This window comes from Rhinopithecus roxellana, chromosome 4 (assembly GCF_007565055.1).
Source record: "Rhinopithecus roxellana isolate Shanxi Qingling chromosome 4, ASM756505v1, whole genome shotgun sequence".
Taxonomy (NCBI): Eukaryota; Metazoa; Chordata; class Mammalia; order Primates; family Cercopithecidae; genus Rhinopithecus; species Rhinopithecus roxellana.
Window position 1 is genome coordinate 106,338,996 of NC_044552.1, and position 16,211 is coordinate 106,355,206.

Consider the following 16,211-nt stretch of genomic DNA (forward strand, 5'->3'; position numbering starts at 1 on the left):
GGTGGCCCTTGGACAAAGCACCCCTGCCACTCGTCCCCAGCATGGCACAGCCACACAATTCAGAGCACAGCAGAGCCCACACCTGGAGGCTGGGCTCCTCTTGCGGGTGGGGTTAGCAATAGCCAACATGAAAAATTCCAGATAGCAAACCTCCCCTGGCCGCCTGACTACATATTTCAAACATTATCTGATGTAATGAAATTCAAGACCATTCACAGTCTTTTTTAAACTTCTGACTACGACCCACACTGAGGTTAGTTACACGGCTGCCAAGAGGGTAGGGACACAGGCTAGGTAACAAGAGTTCAGACTCAGCCTGATTGCACAGGGTGCGCTCTGACCTGTCCCAGTGCGCTGTTTGTGGTGGTGACCCACTAAATTGATTTTGTTACCCACTTGTGGATTCTACTGCAGCTTGGACCTGCAGTCTCCGTGCACATGGAAAATCATTCCCTCCACGGAAGTAGGTGGACCTCCCCGCAGCAGGCCCCGGCCTCAGTGAGTATCACCAAGTGCCACCAAGCCCCCACAACCCTGCTGAGGAGGAGGAAGCAGGCTTCCCTGACCATCTTTAAAGAAAAGGGGGCGCCACGGTGGGCCCACTCAGGTCCAGGCTGGCAACCACAGGTCCACCCGTCCAAGACGCAAGGCGAGGCTGGGCCATTCCCTGCAAGGGCGTGGTGGTCCCTTAGGGCTTGCCCAGCGGCGCCCCCGCGCTCTGGGATCTCTGCACCAGGAGGATGAGCCTGGCGAGGTCGGAGAGCGCCGGGAACGCGGCCATCACGCGGTCCACCTGCTCGCGCGGGAAGACGCTGTAGAGCGCAATGCGAGCCCGGGCACGAGCCTCCCCCTCGTCCTCAGCCGCGCACCCTGAAAGTTCCCCAGTGGCGCCGTCGCCCCAGGCCGGCTCCGCCCAGGCGGAGCGCCCAGGGAAGCGGTCGGAGCGGAGTAGAAGGGGCCAAGGGGCGTCGGGCAGCCTGGGAGAGGAAAGCAAGTCGCCGTGCAGGTCCCTAGGGCGGTGTTCGCCCCGCGGCTGGAGCTGCAGGCCGGGCGGAGGCGGGAGGTCGCCCGGTGAGAACTGGCTCTCCGGGCTAGGGAAGCTGAGCGGGCCTGGCACCTGGCAGCTCGCGGAAACCCAGTCGGGCCCTCCCAGTCGGGGCTTGAGGCCACAGGCGTGGCCCGGGGGAGGCGGCCCGAGGGGCCCCGGGTCGTCGCTGAAGGCCAGCCGAGAGAAGCTCCCCTGCAGGGCGACCAGGTCTGGGGACCCCCGCGCCAGCGGGAGGCTGTGCGCAACTGGCTCCCGGGGGGCCGCCCGGGCTCCTGCGGGGCCGCCTGGGGCTCTCGGTGGCAGCTGCTCCTCTGCGCCCGCGCCAGGCCGGGCCCCTGTCTTGGCGCGGAGCTCATCGGCCACCGCCAGCTGCGTGTGGTGCGGCCTCTCCGGGTGGTAGAACTTGCACTTGATGCCGTAAGTGCATTTCTTGCCTGAAAGGGGCGGGGGCAGAGAGGGCGAGTCGTGAGGCCCGGGGCGCGGAGGGGCGGCGCTGCCTGGTGCATCCGGGGAGTGCCAGCCCGCCCGCCTCTCCGTGGAGAGTCCTCCAAGCAAGCCCCCAGGCCGCAAGCGGACTCCGCAGACTTAGTGCTCTGGAAACGCCTCAGGATCTGGGCTCGGGGCCGAGGTGGGGAGAAGTGACCAGGAGGCGCGGGCGGCCTGGGCGAGGGGGCGCTGGGCACACTCATCCCAGGGTATGCAGAGGAGTGTCAGTCCCAGGTCCCTTTGACCAGGGACTGAGACCAAATCTCTGGATTCAAAGACTTTCAGCCTCCACTTCCCCAGGGACCCTGTGGATAAGGCCAGGCTTAGGGAGAGGGTGGTAGGGAGTGGGTGCTCGGGGCATAGGACTGCACCTGCAGTGCCGCCTCAGTTCCCACCGTTCTCCCTGTTCGCTGTTTAACGCTTGCCTTCACCCTGCACGCTGTTCTAACAGAGTCGTGAACAAATGATCAAGTGTTACCATCCAGACCCAGGGCTCTGAGAGTGAAAGGGGGAAGGAGTCAGCCTGAATGTATGTATGGTCACCTAATTCTAACAAGAAATGATTGACTGTCACCCAAGTCTTTACTGAACTTAGAGACATCAAATAACTTGGTGAAGCAAGTCAGTGAAAGAGCTGACTAGAAGGCTGGCATCCCCCTGGGTGCTAGGATAAAATTGTTAACTCTTTATGGATAGCAGTGACCAAAATCCATAAGGTGGGGGGGTGGGGTAGGGTGAGGACAGAAGCTGCCAGGGGCCAGGTGAAGGGACTGAGACCTGCAGCTGGGTTTGTGTCCAGTCTCCTGGCTTCTCAGACACAGCTTTGCTGTGTGCATGATCCCTGCATCCGACCGTGGCATGGGACCCTGGCTCCCATGAAATCACCAGCCAGGATGTCAGTTCTACAATAACCCTGTCAGGAAAGTTCACTCTCCAGGGTGGCATAGCTGGAGGGCAGAATTTGGGCAAGAGCCCAGGCTGCTGGGCACCAGGCCAGTGCTTTTTGACTGTGCTCCTGTACTACCCCCACACAAGGCCCTGAACAGGGCCTGCGAAGCACTGGGCACTACCCACCATAGGGACAATGCTGCCAGGATGGCTCTGGGGGCTTCGGCTTCCTGCTCAGGAAGTTGGTCAGGGAAGGTCCGTGGCGACCCAGGGGGTCATCAGGAGGCATGAACCTGGAAAATAAGCACAGGTGCAACTGCAAGACCACCTGGGATTTGCCACCAGCACCTGTACAAAAGGAGCAGGCCCAAGTTCCCCGAGAGCACCAGGAAGCATTCCGGCCTGGGCCCACCATAACCCAGCAGGATGTCACAGCATCTTAAAGCAAAAGCTTCCCTTCACACTGAACCCCATGCAGAGCACACAGCACAGCTCTGGGCCTCTTTGGGTGTTTCTCCTGCTGTGGTTCAAGCCAGCAGTGTCAGAATCACCTAGCAGCTTAAAAGTGCAGTCATCTGAGTGCAGTGGTTCACATGGGTAATCCCAACACTTTGGGAAGCTGAGGCAGAAAGATCCCTTGAGCTCAGCAGTTCAAGACCAGCCTGGGCAGCATAGTGAAACCTTGTCTCTACAAAAAGTAAAAAAAAAAAAAAAGAAAATTAGCCAGGTGTGGTGGTGAATGTCTTCAGTCCCAGCTACCCGGGAGGCTGAGGTGGGAGGACGACTGAGCCTGGGAGATGGAGGCTGCCGTGAGTCGTGATTGTGCCACTGCACTCCAGCCTGGGTGACAGAGTGAGATCCTGGCAAAAAAACAAAAAAAAAAAATTGCAGCCTCTGAGCTTCACACAAGACCTGATTCATCAGAATCTGAAGTTGTTCAGGAATCTGCTTTTAAGAACTTCCTCTTTGGGAGGCCAAGGCGGGCAAATTGCCTGAGCTCAGGTGTTCAAAACCAGCCTGGGCAACACAGTGAAACCTCATCTCTACTAAAAAATACAAAAAAAATTAGCTGGGCGTGGCAGCAGGTGCCTGTATTCCCAGCTACTCAGGAGGCTGAGGCAGGAGAATTGCTTGAACCCAGGAGGCGGAGGTTGCAGTGAGCCGAGATCCCACTACTGCACTCCAGCCGGGACGACAGAGTGAGACTCCATCTCCAAAACAAAAAAGAACTTCCCAGGTGATTTTTATCCAGGAAAATGAAAGTATAATTGCTCTAAGGGCTCCTCTGGCTTCCCACTGTCCTCAACAAAAGGCTAGAAACCTCTATGAGGTTAACAAACACTTTCAGAAAAGCCAAGAGTGGTGTCATACGCCTGTAGTTCCAGCTACTAGAAAAGCTGAAGAGGGAGGACGCCTGGAGCCCAGGAGTCCAGCCTGGGCAAGAGAGCTAGACTCTATCTCTAAACAAACAAACAAACAACAACAGTTTCAGAAGGTTTCAGAGTTGTATGAGCTCCTTGAGGCGTACGTCCCATTTCTCCTGTGTTTCATCCCTTGAAACAGAGCTGTGTGACATAGCTCTGGGCTGTGAACCTCCAGGTAAAGAGGTTCAACAGGAACAGGGAGTTTGAATCAGTGAGGAAGTGGACCCCAGATGCTGCCTGCACATACAGCCACCTCAGAGACTTAACCTCCTCCTCTGCACACCCTGGGGACACAGGGTCTGGTCTCAGTTTCCAGGACTGCCCTGCCCCCGACCTGCCTTTCTCTTCTCCCTAGCATGGAGCCCTAATGAGGAAGGGAATGAATGCTCAGAGTTCAACAGGGAAAACCCAATTCCTTAGAAGGAAAACGCCCCTTGCTAAGTGAGGTTCCACTTTCTATATAAATACTTTTGTTCCCAACGCCACTTTCAGGTCATACAAAGGTTCTGTAGAGAGTTTGGGATTCTAAATCAAGGAGGAGATGCTTTTATGGGTTGCTGTCCCCCTAAGAGTCCAGAGTCATGCTGAAGTCCCACTCTGCAGAGAGCTGGGTGATCCCCGGCCCTGTGTGGCCTCCACAGCGCAGCTCCCAGCTGCACAGCCGGCTTCTCAGAATTGGGCCTTGACCAAGAATCTGGGGAACCGCCCACTGTGGTTATTAAAATTTCCCAAAGACTTCCTCTCCTGCTCTCCCAGGAGCAGAAGCTGTGCCAAGAGGGCCCTGTGAACGTGCCTGGGGCACCAGGGCAGGCGCCCTTGCTCACAAGCGGGCGGCAGGCCCTGCCTCCTGGCAGGCCCTTAACAGAGGCCAGTGCGTCAAAAGGACTTGGCCCCGGCCCCAGGCTGTCATCAGGCCAGAGATGGCCATGTCCCTGAGAGCTCAGTGAGGATTTCATAGGCCCAGACTAGCCAGATTCCTCCAGGCCACAGATGGACAGTGAGAGCCACCGGCCTTTTGCAGCTGGAAATGAGAATGGGGGCTCCTGCAGGGCGCTGCTGCCATGCCTCTGGCCCTCCACCTCCACAGCTGCAGGAGCAGTTGGCCATGGGGACCACAGTACCCCTTGGGGCACCATGTCCTGGGAATAGCTGCTACCACTTCTGGGGCACAATTGCCTCTAGTCCTCACAATGATCTGAGGTGACACTATTAATCCCTTTTCAAGCTGAAGAACATTCAGCTCAGAGAGGTTGAGTGGTTACCCCTTGACTCCCAGCCAGTAAGTGGCAGGGCCTCAGATGGAAACCTCACCTGCCCCAGCCCTTTCTTAAACACTACACTGTGTCCCTGGGTCCAGAATCAGGAGCTGCTCAGTCGTGTGCAAACAGCCTGAGCCCAGACCTCTCTCCCCATCGACCCTTCCCCGGGCCACGGCCATTCACTCGGTCATTCCTTTACAACTAGTTACTGCATGCCTGTGGGTCAGGCATGCTGGAGACACCACACGTAAGACAGATACAGTCCCTGCCCTCACAGAACTGAGGAGTTTGTCTCAAACCACATTCCAAAAAGTCAGTCAGAGAGCCCAGAATGAGGGCTAAGCTAACACTGCCTGGAACAGAAATGGAAATGGGAGCAACAGCCCAGCTGGCTGTGCTCTGTCACATACTGCTCTGGTCTCCAGACCCTCATCCTCCTTGCCAGTGTCTGCCCTCACCACCTGCTAAGCGGTTTGTGCCTGTGGCCCTGGTGTCCCTCTCCACCTCCAGCCATAGCCAGTTGGTCTGGGATGAACTGACCCAAGGGTCCTATTTCAGGGCTACATGAACCAGCCAGGTTCTCTTGAACATTTCAACCCAGAGGTATGGAGACAGAGTCAGGGCCAGGCAAGGGGAGATCTTTACAGCCCAAAAGAAAAGATTCTGGGCAGGTCTCAGTGGCTCACACCTAAAATCTCAACACTTTAGGAGGCTGAGGCAGGAGGATCACTTGAGCCCAGGTGTTCAAGGCTGCAGTGAGCTGTGATCATGCCACTGCACTCCAACCTGGGCAACAGAGTCAAGGCCCTGTCAAAAAAAAAAAAAAAAAAAAAATCTGTTGCGCACTCCCATATGTAATTCAAAACTTTTGTTAAAAAAAAAAAAAAAAAGCAGTGGCTCACGCCTGTAATCCCAGCACTTTGGGAAGCCAAGGTGGACAGATCACGAGGTCAGGAGATCGAGGCTATCTGGCTAACATGGTGAAACCCTATCTCTACTAAAAATACAAAAAATTAGCCAGGTGTGATGGTGCGTGCCTGTAATCCCAGCTATTCAGGAGGCTAAGGCAGGAGAATCGCTTGAACGCCGGAGGCAGAGTTTGCAGTGAGCCAAGATTGAGCCACTCTAGCCTGGGTGACAGAGCAAGAGTCCATCTCAAAAAATAAAATAAAATAAAATAAGACAAAAACCTGAAATAAGTGAAAGGCAATACAACAAAGTATAGATCTTTTCCATGATGACTATTTCAGTAACCTGAAGTATGCAATTCTGTTTTTTTAAGTTAGTGGTGCCCTAAGCGCATGCTTGCATGCTTGGCCCACATCTTGGGCTTCTCTGTAGTGTGTCAGATGTGGCCCTGGGAACAGCAAGGTCAGAGCAAAGCAGCCCGCCGAGAATGCGGACCTGGGGGAGCTCTGTCTGCGGGGCTGAGTGACCGGGTGACCCCAAGCCCCGCCACCTGGAGGCGGGCGTGGCCACTGCCCCGCCCCCGAACCCCCTCCCGCCCGGGTGTCAGGACCCCAGCCGGCCGTACCGGTCGTTGACAAAGGAGAACATGAGCAGCCTCTGCTCGATGAACCACTTCCACTCGGGGTTCTCGCTCTGCAGGTCCCGGTAGTTGTCGTTGGAGACGATGACGCCGTCCTGCTCGTAGGCCACCTTCACGATGTAGCGGTCGTCGTAGCAGACCAGGCGCTTGCCGTGCACCTTGCGGGATGGCGTATACACCAGCACCGCCTGCCGCTCCAGCTCCGCCAGCACGTGCTGCTCTGGGGGCGGGCGACGGAGATGCAGGTGAGGGCCCAAGGGCACCGCCCCTGAGGACCACCCCCAACGCGAGGCCACCCGCCTCCCCACCCGCTTCCCGGGCCGGTCAAATGAGGGCCAGAGAGGTTTTGAGGGGAGCGGGGGGAAAAAATATCAGTTTTTCCTGCCATAGCGTTCGCTCCTTTCACTCAATTTCACCGAATTTGCCTGAAGCCCCAGGTGAAGCGGGCGTGTGGCTTCCGTGCTGCCCACGTCATGACAGGAGTCCAGAAAGCGGTACTCTACAAGGGAGAGTCACTTTAGAAGGAAGGGTTCAGCCACAGCCTTTGTCTTTTTGAGGGATCCATGCCACAATGCCCCTATCGTAGCAGGCACAGGGGCCTCCTGGAGAAAGACACTCCTGTATTAACCCGGACCTTGGTGATGCCTTCAGCATGATGGGGAGCCTTGCCTCCACCTGGAAAGCCCTGCATGGGCCCCTAGCTGGGAGCCAGAGGTCCATCTTCTCCCACCATACAGGAACCTGCCTGGGACACCTTCGGGATGGAGCACCCCATCTCTGACAGATACAGGGACTCAAGAACATCATAGAAAGCGTCCAGGACTAGGAATCCAGCCTGGAGTCTGGGCTGGGCTCCAGTTCCTGGGTACTTCACCCCCGTTTAATGTCCTTCCGGTTTTATATTTATAAAATGAAGATAGCAACGCCTCCTCTTCCGGTCTCAGAGTGTCTGTAAGTGGACTGAGCTCAAGTGAGTGTGAGTTCTTGCAAAAACTACTCAAGAGATAAACATATACCAGATGGTACAAACATTACAAGGCCTTTTTTATCAGAGGCTAAAATCTGCATCCCAGGAGGGCCAGCTGTTTGATCTGAATTTTGCCTTTGGAGACATGCAGGAAAAAAAAAAAAAATCCATTTGACCCGTAATAATTACTCCGGTCCCTCAAGTTTAAGTCCTTTCCCATATGACACTGTTGGCTGATTTTTAAAAGGTGCATAATGCAGCTATGACACAAAGAACAAAAATAAAGACAGCACATATCCAGCATCTCCTTTGAGAAACAGGAGGTGACTCATGTTTTGAAGTCCCCTCTGTCCCCTCAGTCTGCAATCCTCTCCATTCCCCTTAAGCCCTTAGGATAACCCTAGTTTTAGAACTCCGTGTTTATAATTTCCTTGTTTTTAGTTTTAAAAATGCAGATTATGAAAATCATTTTCTTTCTTTCTTTCTTTCTTTTTTTTTTTTTTTTTTTTTGACAAGATCTCATTGTGTCATCCAGGCTGGAGTGCAGTAGCATGATCATGGCTCACTGCTGCTTCTACCCTCCAGGCTCAGGTGATCCTCTTACCTCAGCCTCCCATGTAGCTAGGACTGCAGGCATGCACCATCACGCTCAGCTAATTTTTGTATTTTTTGTAAAGATGGGGTTTCGCCATGTTGCCCAAGCTGGTCTCAAACTTCTAGACTCAAGCATCCACCCACCTCAACCTCCCAAAGTGCTGGGATTACAGGGGTAAGTCACCATGCCCTGCTGAGGACCATTTTCAGTGTGATTACACATTAGACTTGACACAAATGGAATCATACTATATATATACTTAAGCAGCTTGTCTTTTTTGTTCATCATTATGTTTGTGAGGTTTGGTTATGTCATATGTTCATCACTGTTAGTCTTGCATCTAAGTCCCTGGCACAGAAGAGGCAAAAGCCTCTTCAGGGTATATCTCCAAGGGTGAATATGGATTAGTGGTATCGAAGGCACTTTACAAGGTAATACCAAATTGTTTTCCAGAGTGGTGATGCCAAGTTACATACCCAACACAGCACATAAGACAACCTTGCCGACACTTGCCATTTTCAGGCTTTTGAATTTTTGCCAATCTGGTGGGCACAAAATGGCCTCCTATTGTGGTTTCATTTTGCATTTCTCTGGTTGCTAATGAGATTGAGCATCTTTTCATATGTTTGTATGTTTATATGGCCATATATGTTTCCTTTTCTGTAAACAGCTTATTCATGCTTTAGCCCATCTTTCTGTTGATTCATTGTCTTTTCTCATTGATTTGGAGAAGTTCTCTCTAGACCTAGGCAGTAATCCTTCATCAGTAATGTGTGATGTATAACCCGCCCCCACACTCTCACCCCAGTGTGAGGCTTATCTTTTCACTTTTTTGTTTTTGTGGTATCTATTAATGAATAAAAGCTTTTATTCATTAATAGGTTGAGAGGGCAGTAGGGAGTGGGTGCTCGGGGCATAGGACTGCGCCTGCAGCGCTGCCTCAGTTCCCACTGTTCTCCCTGTTCGCTGTTTCATTAATAGGTTGTGTGGGCCTCTTTGGGTGTTTCTCCCACTGTGGTTCAAGCCAGCAGTGTCAGAATCACCTAGCAGCTTAAAAGTGCAGTCATCTGAGTGCAGTGGTTCACATGGGTAATCTCAACACTTTGGGAAGCTGAGGCAGAAAGATCCCTTGAACTCAGGAGTTCAAGACCAGCCTGGGCAGCATAGCGAAACTTTGTCTCTACAAAAAGTAAAAAAAAAAAAAGAAAATTAGCCACATGTAGTCAAATTATACCTGACATACATGTATGTATTACATTTATTACATCATACATAATAAATAGTGAAATTTATTCATCTTTCCTCATAAGTTTGCACTTGTTGTGGCTTATTTAAAAATTCCTTCCCTACCCCAAAGGAATTTCTCTACTTTTTCCTACATTATATTTAAGTATTACACTGCTGTTGAAATTCACCATTCTTCATATTCAGACCATAAAGAATAATTCAGGACAACCAGTTTATGACAGAGAACTGAACACAAGTATTTATATTCCCTCCTTCTCATAGTTTCAATGTAATGAAAGGTGGGGGAGAGCTGTAATCATGTTAAAAGTAGGTTTGGGGACAGCAGCAAACCCCGGATTTTGACATATTTTAGGAAGACAGAAAGCAGAGAGGATCTTATTGATTGGGGCATGAAGGGAACCACAGCCCAGAATGTGTGCAGAAGGCTGGAGTGGAGGTGGGAGCCATTTCCCTGCAGTCTTGGAGCACTCCCAGTGGTGGAGATGGAGTGGACGTTGGCAAAGTCAGGATGACTAACAGGTGAGCTGAGCTACTCCCTGGCAGCTGCTCCCAGGAACATGGACCTCCACTCATTTCCCATCCCCATCCAGATAAACAAAGTGAAGATACAACCAGGAATGAGGAAGCCTCCCATTGTTGCTGTTGACCTCCTAGAATAAAACCATAAAACCATCATCATCCTGCCATTGAAATAAGTGGTGGGCAGAGGCGCCAGGCTGCCTGCCTACTCCATGCCAGGTATACTAAAGTGAAAACTGCCAGTCAACACAAATGGTCCGCACTGTCATTCAGGGAGAAGTTATTATACTAGGAGAGAAAACCCACGGCAATTGCACAGATACACAGTCATGTGCTGCATAACAATGTTTCAGGCCATGTGTGTGACAGTGGTCCCATAAGACTATAACAGAGTTGAAAAATTCCTATCATCATAGCCATCCTAACCTTGTAGTGTGACACGTGACTCATGTGTCTGAGGTGATGCTGGTGGAAACACTCTACTGTGCTGCCAGTTGTGCAAAAGTCTAGCACGTACAATTATGTACAGTATGTAACACTTGATCATAATAATAAAGAGCTTTGCAGCTGATCTCTTCTCACAGGTGAGCACCCTAATCCAAAAATCTGACCAACATGATGTTCAAAGGAAACACTCACTGGAGCATTTGGGATTTGGGATTTTTGGATTAGGAATGCTGAGCCAGTAAGCATAATGAAAATATTCAGGAATTCAAAACTCTTCTGGTCCCAAGTATTTCAGATAAGGGATACTCAACCTGTTTAAGAAGCCAAACAACAAACAAGACCCTGTTTGTTTAAACCACAGTGTTCTGACCATGCCTAGTGGCTCATGCTTGTAATTCTAGCACTTTAGGAGGCCGAGGCAGAGGGATTGCTTGGGCCCAGAAGTTAAAGACCAGCCTGAGCAACATGGCAAAACACCGTCTCTACAAAAAACAAAAACTAGCCAGGGCCAGGTGTGGTGGCTCACACGTGTAATTCCAGCACTTTGGGAGGCAGAGGAGGGTGGATCACCTGAGGTCAGGAGTTCAAGACCAGCCAACATGGTGAAACCCCATCTCTAATAAAAATACAAAAAGTAGCTGGGTGTGGTGGCGCGTGCCTATAGTCCCAGCTACCTGGGAGGCTGAAGCAGGAGAATCGCTTGAACCTGAGAGGCAGAGGTTGCAGTGAGCCAAGATCGTGCCATTATCCTTTGGCCTGGGTGACAAGAGTGAAACTCCATGCAGAAAGAAGGAGAGAAAGAAAGAAAGAAAGAAAGAAAGAAAGAAAGAAAGAAAGAAAGAAAGAAAGAAAGAAAGAAAGAAAGAAAGAAAGAAAGAAAGAAAGAAAGAAAGAAAGAAAGAAAGAAAGAAAGAAAGAAAGAAGGAGGGAGGGAGGGAGGGAGGGAGGGAGGGAGGGAGGGAGGGAGGGAGGGAGGGAGGGAGGGAGGGAGGAGGGAAGGAAGGAAGGAACCAGCTGGGTGTGGTGATGGGCACCTATAGTCCCAGCTACTGAAAAGGCTAAGGTAGGAGGATCTCCTGAGCCAGGGGAGAGCAAGTCTGCAATGAGCCATAATGAGACTCCATCTCAAAACTAAATAAATAAATAATAAAACCGCAGTATTCTAATATTTGTAGCTTAAAATATTCCTAGCTGATTGAAGAATTAAAAATGAAGAGCCTGAGTGAGGTGACTCTTGCCTGTAATCCCAGCACTTTGGGATTTTGAGGAGGGCAGATCACGAAGTCAAGAGATTGAGAAAATCCTGGCCAACATGGTGAAACCCTATCTCTACTAAAAATATAAAAATTAGTTGGGTGTGGTGGCACATGCCTGTAATCCCAGCTACTCAGAAGGCTGAGGCAGGAGAATCACTTGAACCCAGGAGGAGGAGGTTGCAGTGAGCCAAGATCGTGCCACTGTATTCCAGTTTGGCGACAGGGCAAGATTCGGTCTCAAAAAATAAGAAGAAGAATTCCCTGGGTCTCAGTTTTCTTCTTCTTTTTAAATAAAGAGATTAGATGAGGCATTCAGTAAATAAATATTACCTGACCAAATAAATGTCTCTTTCAAATGCTATAAACTATTAGGAGTGGAATACAGATCCAGTGTCTCTTCAGGTATTAAAAGGTGTCAGGCACAATTATTTTGATAACTTAACACACCAAAAGAGTAACTTGTTCATTCATCTACTCAACAACTGCTTAATGAACATCTAATTTTGAACTACTTATTGAATACCAGGTGTTAACGCTAGGTGCTAGGTACTAGGTGCTGGGGCTATGGCATTGAACAGTCATAATCAGTGCCTTCATGGAGCTTATAGCACAGTGAGGAAGACAAACATCATTAAACAAACAACTAAGTAGATTTTTGACTATTGATGTTAGAAGTGCACCAAGGAAACTTGTCTAGTACCTCTTGGGCATACATCTGCTCCAGCATACCTCTGATAGGGGTGTCAGCTCTTGGTGGGTCCTTCCTCCAGGATGGAACAAAAACTTTGATGTAGGTGTGTCCTCTGTCCCTGAACCAGTCCACAGCCAGCTTGATTCCCCGGCAAGAGAAGGTTTCTTTATTTCCATGGCTACAATGGGAAAACAAAGAAATCTGTAGAGACACTGCAAGTGTTCTTAAGAGTGATTCCCTGTGAATATTCTGGATCACAGTCTCATAATCAAGGGGGAACCAGGAAAATCTACATTTTAGGCCAGGAGCGGTGGCTGACACCTGCAATCCCAACACTTTGGGAGGCCGAGGCAGGCAGATCGTTTGAGGTCAGGAGTTTGAGAACAGCTTGGCCAAAATGGTGAAACCTCATCTCTACGAAAAATACAAAAATTAACCAGGTGTAGTGGTGTGCACCTGCAGTCCCAGCTACTCTGGAGGCTGGGGCAGGAGAATCACTTGAACCTGAAAGGTGGAGGATTCAGTGAGCCGCAATCCCACCACAGCACTCCAGCCTGGGCAACAGAGGGAGACTTTGTCTCAACAATAACAACAACAACAACAACAACAAAACACACACATATACACTCACAGGAAAAATCTACATTTTAAAGATAGTTCATTCTTTCATTCACAAATAATATCCATTAACAAGAACCACATAGCGTGTGATAGGTATGTAGAGGGGTCTTGGGCTCTGTGACAGCTAATACTGAGTGTCAACTCGATTGGATTGAAGGATGCAAAGTATTGTTCCCGGGTGCGTCTGTGAGGGTGTTGCCAAAAGAGATTAACATTTGAGTCAATGAACTGGGAGAGGCAGACCCACCCCCAATCTGGGTGGGCACCATCTAATCAGCTGCCAGCATGGCTAGAACAAAGCAGGCAGAAGAAAGTAGAATGAGCAGACTTGCTGAGTCTTCTGGCCTTCATTTTTCTCCCATGCTGGATGCTTCCTGCCCTCGACATCAGACTCCAAGTTCTTCAGCTTTTGGACTCTTGGACTTACACCAGTGGTCTGCCAGGGGCTCTTCAGCCTTCGGCCAGACTGAAGGCTGCACTGTCAGCTTCCCTACTTTTGAGGTTTTGGGACCTGGACTGGCTTCCTTGTTCCTCAGCTTGCAGATGGCCTGTTGTGGGACTTCACCTTGTGATCGTGTGAGTCAGTACTCCTTAATAAACTCCCCTTCGTATATACATCTAGCCTATTAGTTCTTCGCTCCAGAGAATCCTGACTAATACAGCTCCAAGGAGAATACATTCTGAGGACTAACAGACAAGACCCTCTCTTTAACTGAAGCTAAGAAAGATCAACATAAAACAGATAGGAGTAGCCATCTACAGAATCACTCTCACCCTGAGAGATGGTCGTAAATGTGTTATTGGGTTTCCCAAGTCCAAGCAAGGAGGCCAGTGCCCCTCAAATTCCACAGAAGACTTCAGTGGAAGCAATAAAGAGAGAGTGTGAGATCAGGCAGGGCCTTGCAGACATTATGGAAGATTCCTTTCTTCCTCCTAAGAGGAATTAAAAAGCCACGGAAGGATTTTAAGATTTGAAGTAGATGATGTGATGTGATGTGATGTGATGTGATGTGATGTGGTGTGGTGTGGTGTGGTGTGGTGTGGTGTGGTGTGATGTGATGTGATGTGATGTGATGTGATGTGATGTGATGTGATGTGATGTGATGTGATGATTCAAAAAGCCCAATCTGAGGCCGGGGGCGGTGGCTCACACCTGTAATCCTAGAACTTTGTGAGGCTGAAGCGGGTGGATCATGAGGTCAGGAGATCGAGAACATCCTGGCTAACATGGTGAAACCCTGTCTCTACTAAAAATACAAAAAACTAGCCGGGCGTGGTGGCGGGCGCCTGTGGTCCCAGCTGCTCGGGAGGCTGAGGCAGGAGAATGGCATGAACCTGGGAGGCGGAGCTTGCAGTGAGCCGAGATCGCGCCACTGCACTCCAGCCTGGGCGACAGAGTGAGACTCCATCTCAAAAAAAAAAAAAAATTAGCCGGGCATGGTGGCGTGTGCCTGTAATCCCAGCTACTCAGGGGGCTGAGGCAGGAGAATTGCTTGAACCCGGGAGTCGGATGTTGTAGTGAACCGAGATTGTGCCACTGCACTCCAGCCTGGGCGACAAAGCAAAAATTGATGGTGACTTGGACTAAGCTGGTGATGGTGGATGAGGGAGAAGAGTAGGTGAACTTGAGAGATATTTATTTAGAAAGTCAAATCTCCAGAACTCAGTGACTGATTGGATATGGGAGTGATAGAGAAGAAGGCATCAAAGATGACTCAAGATCTCTGGCTTGTGTAACAGGATGGTGGGCTATCCACTGACACCAGAAATTCTGGAAGGGAACAGGGTTAGAGGGAAAGATCATGAGTTTTATTTTAGACACATATCAAGCTGTTAACATTTCCACTTAGAGGAAATGTTAAGTAAACAGCTATGGTGCAGAGGAGATGCCTGAGTGATTAAAGCTGTAGGCCATCTCTGTGTAAGCAATAGCTGAGGCCACAGCATGGACAGAATTTCCTACTCGCCTGGAGAGAAAGTGAGCGGCCTGGGCTGGACCTGGAGGAACTCTGCGACTTCACAACTGGTTATAGGTAGATGGGGGACAATATCACATGGGACTCAGGAGGGACGGATCTAAGAAGCAGGAAGAAAACCAGAGGGTGCGCATCAGGAAAGCGGAGGGAAAGGGGCCACCAAACACTGCTTCAAGTAACTGGTGAAACCTGAAGATGTCCCTCAGACTCAGTCAGTGGGGTCAGTGGGGTTTCGCTGGAGGGAGATAAGTGGATAGATTTGAGATATTGAGAAGGCAAAATCAATTGGACTTAGCCATGGATAAGACAGAGCCTGGCCTCAAATTAGATCACTCTGCCTCCTCTTCCACCTTCAGATCCCAGCTTCATCCTCACTTCCTCAGGAAAGCATCTGCTACTCCCTAGACTCCATCAGATCCATCTCACGAGCTCTCAATGCACCCTCCCGCTCCTTCCTGGCACTGGGGAACATTCGCACCCATCCAGGGGATGGCCGGGGTCTCCCTTCTTTAAACCATGAGCTCCTCTTGCTCACCACACAACTCTCAGTGCCCAGCATTGCGCCTAATAATTGTAATGACCCAATTTAAAAGCCGTTGAATAAACGAATGGCTGAGAAGAAACTCAGCTGAGAAACAACTAGAGGAGAAGCTGAAGCAAAGGGAAGAGCTGACCGGAAAGATCCAAACATAGGCATGACTGATATGGTCTAAGGATCAGAAAGACAGGAGTGGGGCTGGAGCACGAGGAATGAGCCCGGGCAACAGGTGTAAAGGGAGAGGCAAGGATAAGTTCTTAGAGAGCCAAGGACCACCACGCCACTCATGCCCTCTCCCAAGAAGCCTGGCAGTCAACCCATATGCAGACAAGGATGACATTTTGAATTCGCATTGCTGTGCTCTCTCTCGTATGTGACCTTTCCTGCTATTTTCTCAGGGGAGATTAGGATAGTCACAAGTTTATAAAAGAAAGGACACTCATGCCTGTAATCCTAGCACTTTGGGAGGCCAAGGTGGGCGGATCACCTGAGGTCAGGAGTTCAAGACGAGCCTGGCCAACATGGTGAAACCTCGTCTTTACTAAACATACAAAAATTAGCTGGATGTGGCAGCACACGCTTGTAATCCTAGCTACCGGAGAGGCTGAGGCTGGAGAATATCATGAGCCTGGGAGGCAGAGGTTGCAGTGAGCCGAAATCGGATCACTACACTCCAGCATGGGTGACAGTGCAAGATTC

The 16,211-nt window shown here is 50.4% G+C and overlaps 1 protein-coding gene across 7 annotated transcripts in view; it reads right to left on the minus strand.

Moving 5' to 3' along the window:
- Positions 1–201: 201 nt before the first annotated feature.
- ZC3H12D (zinc finger CCCH-type containing 12D) overlaps positions 202–16,211 on the minus strand; it is a 37,330-nt gene continuing 21,320 nt past the window's right edge. For 5 of the 7 annotated variants that reach the window (XM_010381032.2, XM_030929409.1, XM_030929413.1 and 2 more), the window contains 4 exons: positions 12,416–12,555; positions 6,640–6,874; positions 2,609–2,715; positions 202–1,482 (listed from right to left, as the gene is read on the minus strand). In XM_010381032.2, coding sequence (XP_010379334.1) covers positions 689–1,482; positions 2,609–2,715; positions 6,640–6,874; positions 12,416–12,555 — 1,276 coding nt within the window. In that variant the 3' untranslated portion in view covers positions 202–688. The remainder of the gene's footprint in view (positions 1,483–2,608; positions 2,716–6,639; positions 6,875–12,415; positions 12,556–16,211) is intronic. The other 2 variants (XM_030929415.1, XM_030929414.1) reach the window with 2 other exon arrangements.